The 12,467-nt window shown below is 36.2% G+C and overlaps 1 protein-coding gene across 1 annotated transcript; it reads left to right on the plus strand.

Moving 5' to 3' along the window:
• Window positions 1-1,979: 1,979 nt before the first annotated feature.
• Window positions 1,980-8,049, plus strand: grpr (gastrin-releasing peptide receptor). The gene is made up of 3 exons (XM_079482452.1): window positions 1,980-2,564; window positions 3,715-4,066; window positions 4,342-8,049. Exons 1-3 carry the CDS (start codon window positions 2,158-2,160, stop codon window positions 4,723-4,725), a joined length of 1,143 nt encoding a protein of 380 aa, XP_079338578.1. The 5' UTR covers window positions 1,980-2,157; the 3' UTR covers window positions 4,726-8,049.
• The last annotated feature ends 4,418 nt before the right edge of the window (window positions 8,050-12,467 follow it).

Genomic DNA, 12,467 nt, shown 5'->3' on the forward strand with positions numbered 1-12,467 from the left:
TGCGTTGTGACATGCAAATATCTGCACTTTTTATTTTGATTATGTTATTAATATTAATAATCCAGACAGAAAAATTCAAATTAATTTCAATAATAAGTGATTTTTCATCTTTTAATATGTATCGAATGTTATCGCACTAGGTCATAATATTGGAATACTTTTATGCACAGTCCTCTATTCCATATCACTTGTACTTTATTATTATTCTTAATCATAGTATTACAATTCCAACCATTTCTCCTGTTCCTTAAATATTCTTCTGAATAAAAGTTTAATATTTAACATTATATGCCTTTTGGAAATTAATGTAGGTATTCAAAGACCCTTTTAGATGTTCACATTCTAAAGTAATAAAAACATAACGCTTCATTATGTGATGTTTTTTTTACCCCTGAAGACATAGTTATGTATATTATATTGCCTTTCTGTCAATAGATCCTCAAAAAATTAGAACAGCACCTTTAAAGATCAATTGCTATTACAACTTAAAGAATTTTAACGATTTGTAAAGAACTGTAATAACCCTTTAGCAGCTTGATGAGTTATGACTTTTTGTTTAGTAGAAGAAACACAAGTGTCTTCAAGTAATGCTCACTCCAACCTTGTAGTCATAAATCAATTTAAAAACACTGTTAGAAATTCCTCATGGAACCTATGATGAGGTGGCCATGGTGAGGCTTGTTGGCCTAAAACTGACAAGTAGACTAAATAAAAGATGCGATAAAATGAAAGTCTTGGATAAAATTCATCACGGATATAAAGACATATATGGTTAGGACTGTGTCACACATCGGTTAGAAAATTTCATTAGCAATCTCAAAGCTGTTGCTGTAAGTATTGCAATCAATAACATGAATTACTACACCTACAATGATAAAAACAATCAATCTCACCATTTAAAGAGCAATCCCCAGTTATCATCACATCGGTCATCCTTGTCAACCATTTAGGAAATCATTACAGAGTCTTAATAGACAAGGTAGAATCTCTTTTTTGATTGAAAAGCTTTAACTGTGTTGTCAAAAACTGTGTTGTTTTTCTGTGTTGCTTTCTAATAATAAGACACAAGTCATAATGAGGCTGAGATGAAGGGAAGGTGCACAAAGTGAAACAGAAGCGTGTTGGATTTATCTCTTTTCAATACTCTTTTTTATGTAATAGAAGGTTATCTTGACAACACAATGGGAAACTCAATCTTTACCCTGTGGTTCATGCTTGGTGAAGATAAGCTTGATAGTCACTATTAGCCTAGTTGATGTTACTACGCACGCTTATTCATCCGTACTCTTGCGGAGTCCACGCGCTCATACGTTTTTTATCGTCCTCCTTCTGTGGTGCTTTGACGCATGCATTATATTCTGGAACTGAGCTGTTGAGTGTTTTTGTGCCAAGCAACACCAGACCACTACATGTACAGCAGATCTTGCATCCAGCAGTTACACTTTTGAAAACATTTGGGTTATGTGATTGTATTTTCTGGACCTGGTAAGAACAAACTATTCCAACCGAATTTCTATTGAGACAGGAAATCTTTGTTCACTCTAGATGTTGTGTACTTCCAGAGGATTTGCACACCTTTAGTTCTCCTCTATAAAAAACTTCCTTTACATCAGATTTCAGTGTTCAACAACGTCGTGACAAGCATTGTAAAATAATCATTCAAACAATATGATGGTGTTTTATTAGTTTTATCACGTTATCTCCAACTCCAATCATAAAGGCAAAATGTACAAAATGTCAACACAATAATCCACAGTTGCCAGGGGATCTAACTGACCTTTAATGTTCGGTTACACAGCTGGAAAATATTATATTAATTTAGATAAAATTACTAGTTGTAGTAGAATTGATATTTTGTATAATTCTCTGTTGCCTCCAATAATATTGTTATAGGCCTACTAAAAGATGAAACTGGTGGGAAAAGAAAAGAGCGAATTCCAATGCAATGTCCTAAAAGATGAATGTCAAAGCGCAGGCGCACCCGTTTGGCACATACGAACCAAACCTCACATGGACTCTTCATTTGCGCACAGAGTTCGCAGCAGAACAGCTGGAGAGGAATACCACCGAATGAAAAGATAGTGTTTATTGTTTGTGTTTACGGCCTCATTCGTCGCCACTGGACAGCTGAAAATGCACACATGCTGATTTGGTAACATGTCTTTTGACGCAACTTTCGCTCCGACACCGGATGTAAAGTTTTTGACTTTGAGTGAATCTCTGGACCGCAACACCAGCAGCGCTCCTGACAATTCTCACTTGCGCGCAGGTATTATTATCGCCACAGTTTACGCGTTCATTATTATTGTTGGACTGATTGGTAACGTGACACTCATTAGAACGTTTTTTATCGTGAAGTCCATGCGCAATGTTCCCAATCTCTTCATGTCGAGTCTCGCTCTCGGAGATGTGCTGCTGCTGGTCACCTGCGCGCCCGTGGATGCCAGTAAGTTTTTGGCGGATGAGTGGCTCTTCGGGCGTGTGGGTTGTAAACTCATCCCGTTTATTCAGCTGACTTCGGTCGGGGTGTCGGTGTTCACTCTCACGGCGTTGGCAGCGGACAGGTAATAGCTGTTTAATGTTAAATATAAATGTTGGTTGTCATTCAGTGTGATAGGGCGTAAGCGTCACTGCATTTCAAAATGATATTTGCAGTACGGTTCACAAGTGTGTTCCATAATCAGAAATCATACACTGTTGAGTTCGATGATTATAATATGCAATGTGCACAAATAAAGCAATTCCACAGACGCAAAGAACCTTTCTTTTATCACCTTTTGAGGTTTTTAGAAACCTTTAACGCTTCAAAATGTTGATATTAATGCTCTTTATGGAACCACACAACCTTTTTGGGAACCTCTTTTAAGAGTATGCATTTTTAGGTTTTCTACATGAGTAATTTACCTCTGTTTTCTAACAAAATCAAATAAACTACTAAAAACATAATGTAAGTTAAATCAGTAGTTATGTCCCTGCACACCAGCCTCTTATACCATTTGGTCTGGAGCAGATGAACGTGAACATTAAAACCAACACGTCTAATGACTTCTCTGCCTGTTTGTATTGATGCCAAAGCCCTCAAGAATAACCGTGAAACCATGCATCCCCGGAGCTAAGAATCAAATGAGGGTTGAATTGCTCTCATTACGAAGGAGACACAATATTGTGGTTATTTGGTGACGTCTTCTGACTTCATTGTTACAATGACTTTTCCAAAGTGAAGAATAGTGCTAAATGCTGATAAACTATTTAAATAAACGATGTTCTGTGTTATGTGATTTCAGATTGTTAGGTGTTATACTGTTAGGTGTTATATTAACCGTTGATTACTAAATAAAAAGTATTAAAGAACAGATGGTAGACATGAAGGAAGACTTTTTCTGTGGTCTACATAGTGGGCTTTGGATTTAAAAAAGCAGTCTTCCATGACAAATTGCTTTAAAAAAAATCTTCAAAAGTCATTTGGGAAGTGACATATTAACAGAGAACATATTAATGAATGCCATAACTGAAAATTGCGAATTATAGGGTTCACATAACTGCACTCTAAGACACTGCAGATTGTAGAAATATAATTGATGCATGTAATATAAATCATAATTTCCCATCTGCCAGAATGTAATAATTTTCCTTTGATTTGGAATAATGTTTCCAGAGTTTAAGTCTTTAATTAAAATGGCAAATATACTTTTTTTGTCTTTATCTGTTTCCTAGATACAAGGCCATTGTCAAACCGATGGACATTCAGGCGTCAAATGCCACACTAAAGATTTGTCTGAGAGCCGCCTCAATTTGGCTGCTCTCCATGTTCCTGGCCATTCCCGAGGCCGTGTTCTCCGACCTCCACACCTTCCATATACCCAAAACCAACGAGACCTTCAGTGCATGTGCTCCATACCCTCATGCTGGAGACCTGCACCCCAAAATCCACTCCATGAGCTCTTTCCTCATTCTTTACGTGATTCCTCTCCTCATCATCTCTGTGTACTACATCTTCATCGCCAGGAGTCTGATTCAAAGTGCAAGCAACATGCCAGTGGAGGGAAATGCGCACATAAGGAGACAGGTGGGGTCAAATGTCAGATTTATGATAAAAAAAATTACTTCTGGGACCATTACATTTCAACATTTAAGTCTTTGTAGGCTGTTTAGATGCTCAAATAACACAAGCATCAGTGTAGTAATAGCTTAAATACTGCCGTCATTGTTGAATTTTTAAATTGTAGAGAAGCACTGAAACAGATTCACCCATCAGGTATAATTATATTATAATGTGGATTCAACTGAGGGCAACATGCGACATTTACTTCTCTGCTTACCTCTGTGCTCTTTGAACCGTAGATTGGGTCACGCATGCGTCTCGCCAAAACCGTGCTGGTGTTCGTGGGCCTTTTTGCCATCTCCTGGCTCCCCAACCATGTGATTTACCTCTACCGCTCCTACCACTACACAGAGGTGGACACCTCGATGGCCCATTTCATCTCCAGCGTCTGCGCGCGCATCCTCGCCTTCACCAACTCTTGCGTGAACCCCTTCGCTCTCTACCTGCTCAGCGAATCTTTTCGAAAGCAGTTCAACAAGCAGCTCTGCTGCTGCTGTCCGTCCATCTACACACGTTCCCAGAACACGGTGCGTAACAACACGCGACTCAGCTTGCTCAAAAGCACGCAGAATCACTCCGTAGCCAGCTTCAGTCTCGTCAACGGCAACGCTGTCTGCCATTAGAGCAATGTGAGTTTGTGCAGTGTTAAATCATAGTTAAGAAGCTTATGGGCTAGTTGCCCAAAGATTTCCATTTTAGATTTCCGATCAGCGAGCGTGGGCTGGCTTATTTACAGTTGTATAACACTGTATGGGAAAATAAGGATTTTTGGCTAGCAAATATAAAGTTCTCGATAAGCCAACACAACTCGCTTACTCTATAGTCCATGCTCATGTGGTTAACTAAAATCCGTATACACAAGTCATGTAACATAAGTCAGCATGTGTATTGTGCATTTCCACAGAGAATATTTAGTTTTGACCGACAAAAGCATTTATTTTTGATGGGAACCCGCTACATACACACCTGGAGCTATGACTGCACGATGAATGGAATACAAACGCCACCTGTTCATGACTGTATTAATTCTCTTTCACTGTAAGTAACGCGATAAATATGAAACTCATCACAAAGAACACGACGCGATTGATCCCTCACCTGTAAGTGATGCTGGTGCTCTCGTACGATGAGTTTCACTCTTGCCCACAACGCAGAGTATTCCATCCGTCTGACTTTCATCATATAGAGCTTGTAACGACGAGTTCACATTGCATTTACATTTATGCATTTGGCAGACACTTTTATGCAAAGCAACTTACATTGCATTATACTATACATTTGTATTTGAGTATGTGCAAACCTTGGGAAGGAACCCATGACCTAGTTTTTGCTAGCGCCATGCTCTAACCACGGAGCTATAGGAAAGCCTGTTACAGTAGTTAAAATTAAGACACAAAACTAACCTACTAGCAGTGTGAGCATTGAATACAAGTATATTGTTGTTTTGCTTAAAGAAGATGGTGATATGGGACAAACACAGGGAGTTTCACAGACTGGTATAAAACATCATTAGCCTTTTTTGCTGTGATATAAAGTAGTGTTGGCTTATGAGGTACTCAGAATTTAACAGAGGAGTTTCTGTCATATCTCTGATATAGCAGTCTTTTCTTTTTATCTATAAGCGCTCATATTTGACGGCCAAAAATCCTACTTTTCCCATACAGTGTTATACGACCGGAAATAAGCCTGTCAACACACGCTGATAAAAAATATAATATGGCGACTTCATGCAACTAGCCCACTGGGTTAGGATAAGCGTTTGTATTCAAGTTTGTATATTGTTGGACTGTAGTTTTACCTGTAACTGGCGTCTTGGAGTTTTATTTTCTCTGAAAGGACAAACTATCGGAAAACAAGAATGAGGACAGCGATTATTATAAGGACTTTCAATGAACTGAAACACAATCATAGACATAGAAAGATAAAAGCTTATACATGTCTGTAATAGATGTATAAGGCTAAATGTGCCGTTAGAGGCAAATGTGAAGGAATGAACAAATGTTATACACTTCTTTATTTATTAGTCGTATCTTCAATATGTCCATCAATATTTTTATGGAGACTTGCGATATAATGTGAACAAAATGATGAATGCTCTTCTAAAATGATGAAGTCTTTTAAAAGGCCCTGTAGGGATTAAAGACTTGATTGACTCATGATTGACTCATGCGAAATCCTGGCAGGAAAAACAGGCCTGATTCTTATGGGACACCTCATCTTTGTAGTGCCTTTAGGGATGGCACTTTGTTTTTGTGAATAAGTATTTATAGAGTGCAGAAGAGATTTATTTATATTTAATAAATTAATGTGGCTTGATCATTTTTTACGATCGACTTTGCTGTTAGTGTTTAATGTTTCAGAGACACATAGGGCTGTTTTCTCGTAGAGGGTTTAAGACTAAATGTTAGAGATGTCTAAACTGAAAATAGATTGGACTGACTTTTCTGAAAATACATCAGTGCCATTGTTTCTCTCAAAGTATGTTTTTGTAAGCCATCTTTGTTAAAACTACTTAAATGTCCTAATTTAAGGCATAGTCCTGGGTTTATCTAATTCCTGTCCGGGAAACCATGCACCCCATCATGTTTGTATTAAAAAATCTATGTTCCTCTGGTCTAAACAGAACCCAGTAAAAATACATTTTTATCTTCGTATGGAGGACGGTGGAATTATGTTTTCCTCACAAGATTAAAACAGTTATCTATACTGTAGATAATTTTAAAGGTCCAGTGTGTATTTATTTGGAGGATCTACTTACAGAAATGCAAGATAATATACATAACTGTCTTCAGAGGTGTATAAAGATCTTGTAAAGTGTTTTAAATGTTTTTATTACCTTAGAATGAGCTACTTCTATCTATCTACACCGCGAGTCCTCTTGCATGAATTTAATTCACCATGCTGTTTCTACAGTAGCCCTAAATGTACAAACTGCTCTACAGAGTGTGTTTTGTAAATATGTTATCTCCTTCGAAAAAGAAACGAAAACTTGACGACATCTTATTTCTCTGTGAGCTACCGTAGTACTTCAAAGGGAGGGGAATGGGGGCGGGGGGGTTTGCGAGCCGTTTGTTGCAATTAGCAATTTCAAGCTTTTTGAAGTTTTTCGAAATCACAGGTTAATCCCTTGTCAAATCCCTAATACATTTTTGCAAAAACAGTGTACCAAACTGACACCTTCTTCATTTTATGTATTGTCATACACTGTAATGTTCTTTATGTCAAAAGAAACGAGATACAGATAAAAACATGCATGTGACCTTTGAGGCATTACCTCTTAGGATGAAAAGATTAATGTGGAAATAATGTTGTTGCTGTTGTTATTGTTGTTATCTTTTTAGACAATGAAGAAACTAATGCCATTGGCTTTGTGAATAAAGTATGTATTTATCCACAGAAACAGCTGCAGGCAATAAATATGATCATGTGATTGTTATTCAGATTTTGTAGCATAAGATGTTATAGTTAATTATCATTATAGTTTAACTGCTGTACTGTATGAAGAGTTTGGTTTCAAAATGAGATAACTCAAAAAATCACGTTTTATATTATGTTATCGTGTTTTTAATGTTTTTTTGTGTTAGTTAGCTGTGTTTTTTTAGTTATTATGGCTCAAATCAAAACAAACCAACTGCAGTTTGATTGATAATTTTTGGAATGCACAATAAAAAAAGATTTTTGAAAAGTTTACAAAACCGAGTTATCTCATTTTGGAACCAACCTCTTTATATTGTGTATTTCTAAAAAGTACAGATCACTACAATAATCGACAAATGGTACAACTGATGATGGTACAAAAGAAGAAGATTGCATCATGAGGTTTTAAGAGATGCAAAAAGTTCCTCACAAAAGTGTAGAATGGACACATTTACTGAACTGTCCTCGTGCTTGTATGTAAGATCTATGTAAAGATTGTTCAAAGCCTGCATAAAATGGCCAACGCTTCTACTTTTTATTCTATGTTTTTATTGTTTGGAAGGTTGTTAAAGTTTCATCGGTCTCAATGTAGATGTCAGTATTTTTTGGTGTTTGTTTTCTGTTGTGATCTCAGAATCATAACCTTCGTCTTATCAGTGTAATATTTTAATTTGACTGCTCCAGTGAGACATATAACAGAGCCATATTTTTCCATTTGTGAGATCTAAGGACATTTGTTGAAACAAAAATAGATAATTTTTTGGGGTCACTTACCCCACTTTTTCTGCTAGTCTAACATTAAATGTTTTTTTCCAGCGACAACAAAGACTTGATTAGTCTGCCTATTGCTGTTTGTTATTTCTGGGGAAATTGACAGAGAAAGCAAGACAACCCCCATTATAGAAATATAGCGATGTTAATCTGTCACAACTATTACAATAAAGGAAAATGAATCGCCCTTGTGTTCTTGGATATTATAGATCTTTTTTACAGCCTTGGCTTATCATTAGCTAGGTCCAGGACAGTAAAATGTTTTCCATCTATTAAATCGATTGTTTCACTGATTTACAGAATGACTGTTTATACTTGAAGTGAGTGCATTGAGAGATGAATCATGCCTGAATCAGCGTGTGTTCTTCTGAGCTTTATCTCCAAACCAGGCTTACTGGATGAGGTGTATTTAACATATCTTTCAGTGTATGATTGACAGTAATGATTGTTTTATTCAAAATGATGCTGTCCAGTGTCACTGCTGGATGAATGAGAGAAATTTTCAGACGTACCTAAAAGCGCTGTGTGTTTTAGAATAACTTGGCATTTAGCAGTTACCCTGATGTAGGCTTCGGCTTGTCACTTTAGATCAGACATCGGTTTGCTTGCGTGCATGAGTGCGTGTGTGTGCGTGTGTCTTAGCATAATCGCATTTCCACAATAGTTCGAACATGACAACCATAGATTTATTGTTGCTTTAAACTGTTGACTTGGAATCATATTGATCTGACTCGCTAATATGTTTCTCCACAGTTCTACAGATGCATGCTGGTCGAATCAATATAGCAGTCAATGACTTTTAGCGTGTGTAATGAAACATTTTATCTTGAATGTCATCGACAATAACCATAATAGTATTCTAGTGATGGTAATAAAAACTCACTAGAGTGGGTTTTTATTTGAGACCACATTCAAACTATTTCTTATGTCAACTGCCTGACTCTGGAATATAAACAGTAGGTTGGCACACTGCTCTAACGTGTCTATTTTTGTTCTGTAATGGACAGTATCTTTCCATCATTCTCCTTTGGGCCTGTGCAATGGGCTGTGCATTTCCTGTAAATACCTCATAACCAATATCAGGGGCATCATGGGAAATTGATCAAAGCAGTTTGTGCGAGCACGCCATCAACATCATACGTGCTTGGACATCTTCCCATTTTCTGCACAGCATTTGATATTGAAGCATATGAGCCAGGCATTTCTGGGTATTGGACTGTACATATTGCAAGAACATAGGAGTCTTGTAAAGACGTTTTAATAGAAAATAAATATGTGTATGCTGTATGAGAACATTCGCCAAATATTGCAAAACCAGCGTTTGATTGGAAATGCATTTCATCTGTTATCAGATGTTTTACAAGCCTCTGTCTTTAGATGATATCTATGTAATAAGGCAAAAAAACTGAAAACATTTCCTGATTCCAACATGCCAGACTTGTGGACTGTACAAACATCAAAATGCATATTCCCAAACCAACGGGAGTTGTATTATTGTAGGAAATGATACTTAGAATCACCAAATGCCATTTACCGTGCAATGCAACAAACACTAAAAAATTATTCAATTTATAATTGTAATTATAAAATGCAATTTGTTATTAAAAGCACAATTTAAAATATGTGCATTTTTACAACTGGACGACCACGGACAATTCATTTAGCCTATAGTTAAAATAATAGGATATAATATATTGTATATAATATACACAATACAATTATAATTGAATTGTGCTATCATGTGCTCAGTGATGATGAAAATGAAAGCAAGCTAGCTCAGCACAAATGTCAAAGCAATTGTGTCTTTACAGCATATTACATGCAATTCATAAAATGAAGGGAAAATGACAGGAAGCCAGTTAAAATGAAGAGCTGTATACTTGGTATTTTAAAGTTTGCATGAAAGAGCACCATTCTTGAATCCATAAATGCATGGATATTGCTTCCTGTACTGATTCACCCCTTCTTAAAACTCTGAATGAAAGTGAAAGATCATCCACATTTGTGTTCTTCATTGGAAGGAAAAAAACTGACCCATACTCTATTTCTTTTGTAAAGAGTTGCAAAATATGTGTGAAGTGTCTCTCTCACTTTCTCTGACAGGCCTCTTTTTATCTTTTGCAATTTCCATTTATTACGTAAGCCACAGGAAACATGAACAGTTGATGATTTCAAAGAAATTCTAAAGGTACAATTGATGTGTTTGCCTTGTAGAGTGAAATTGGGTTTATAGGAAGGTACTATTAGCCATTTCTTTTTAAAGAAAGTGGGACAACCTGTATAAAACTTGGCCATATCCAAACAATGTAAATATTCTATCTTACAATCGACGAGAAAAGAAGAAATATTGAATTTGAAATACTTAGGTTTGGGGATACATACCTAATATACATTTTTACTGTTTATTAGGCAATTTGGACCTTGATGATGATCTGAACACTTGCTTCTAAATGTACTTTTTATTTGGGAATTTTATTTATACAGTAAGTGACTGGAACACGAAAGTGTCTGGCTGTTGAGTCCATTTCATAGCTTGTCGTCAGAAATAAAAAATTTGAATGGGCAGCCCCTCACTTCAGTATTAAAAATATGAAACATCTGACTTGTGAGCCTCTTTATAGTGTACATTCTAAGACTCAGTAGTATTAATAACTGTCCCCTAAAGAAAACTGTAAGCAGTTTCATGTTTCTTAAACCTTTGTATTAAAGCACTCCATAAGAGAAAAGGAAAAATAATCATATATGAAAAATAAGCTTTTTTGATAATCTTCGCTTTGGGCATTGAAAGATACAAGAAAGAAATAGGATTTAATGACCGACTACACAATGACTGAGAAAGTCTTCACTTGTCCACCTACAATACGTGCTCAGTTTATATAGCCAAACTGAGTTTGTGTGAAAAAGACCCCCTATAGCACATGAATAAACTGACCAGTTAGTATTTTACAACCTTTTTAAAATTGGTTCTGTTATCTTTATTCTTAAACGTTTTAAATAAACGAAACCTTTTAATGTATTTTTTGCTCGCTGCTCTCATGTGGGAATAGGCACAAAGCCAATGTAACACAACTTTGTTAGACTGTTCTTGGTTGTTAAATGTCCTAAAAAAAGGCTTGGCACTGCAGGTACTTTACAAGTATCAGAAAAGTGCTCCAGTGATTGAAGTCATTTTCTGAAACAGACCCTGCTGGTTATTTAAATTATAAAAAAAATTGTGAAATTATACCAATAAAGAATTGCATGCGCCGAAAAATGTGAAAGGCAAAAGTGAAAAGGAGGGCAAGTATTTTGTGGGCATTCAGGGGTTTTATCAGCATAATATAAATATTGTTACATAATATATAAATATAAAAGGAACCAAGACGCACCTTATCTGCTGCTGTACTGTAAACACTGGAAAATTCTTATGAGCTTTCTTTCTGTTCAGTTCAAAAGAACAATGAAAGCTACAAAGAAATGTTCTGCTTTTTTGTGAATATTTAAAGTCAGTGTTTTAGTATATATTGTATCTCTATCACCTGCGTGTGTGGAGGATTTATTAAAGGCTGAGAAATAAAAGTAGTCCAGAGGAAGTTTGTTCAGGGTTGGACCTGCTTAAAAACTGGTAGACTGAAGGTCCGTCGAAGATCTTTTCAAGAGAAAAGCTTTCATAATAATGACACAAACATCAACAATTACCAAAAGAGTTTTAGTAAGTGGTAACAAGCATAGTTTTTCATGTCTGATGATAATACATTTTAGTGATGATTAACATCATCATTATCATCCGATCCTAAACATTTAAACTTTGTGCTACAAGAAGGATACCTCAAATCGCGTTGTGGATTGTGGAGGAGAGGTGTGATATTACTTTTCGTAGTAGTGCTTTGACTTTTCAAAGGAGGTAATCGAGTAACATGTAGGTACCAGAAATCTTGGAGTTGGGAGTTGAATTGAGCCACTATACCAATGTGCTTAAAAATCACTCTTACCAACTGTTATATATCATACTGACACCCACAATAATTTGAAAACATATTTAAAAGCTAATAATCTTTTGGGGCTCTCTGTACTTTGATCTTCTCTTTGTGTGCACGCAAATTCAACTAGATTAGAGGTTATTATAAGTGATAATTGGTTATGACATAATCCATTGATATTACAGTTTGATGTACAAACACACATCATTTTTCTATCT

This window comes from Barbatula barbatula, assembly GCF_947034865.1.
Source record: "Barbatula barbatula genome assembly, chromosome: 20".
Taxonomy (NCBI): domain Eukaryota; kingdom Metazoa; phylum Chordata; class Actinopteri; order Cypriniformes; family Nemacheilidae; genus Barbatula; species Barbatula barbatula.

Bases quoted from the DNA above. Each gene is read 5' to 3' on its own strand.
- grpr (XM_079482452.1), top strand. From the start codon at position 2,158: ATGTCTTTTGACGCAACTTTCGCTCCGACACCGGATGTAAAGTTTTTG. The intron at 2,565-3,714 runs GTAATAGCTGTT...TCTGTTTCCTAG, and splicing joins ACGGCGTTGGCAGCGGACAG to ATACAAGGCCATTGTCAAAC. The intron at 4,067-4,341 runs GTGGGGTCAAAT...TTTGAACCGTAG, and splicing joins ATGCGCACATAAGGAGACAG to ATTGGGTCACGCATGCGTCT.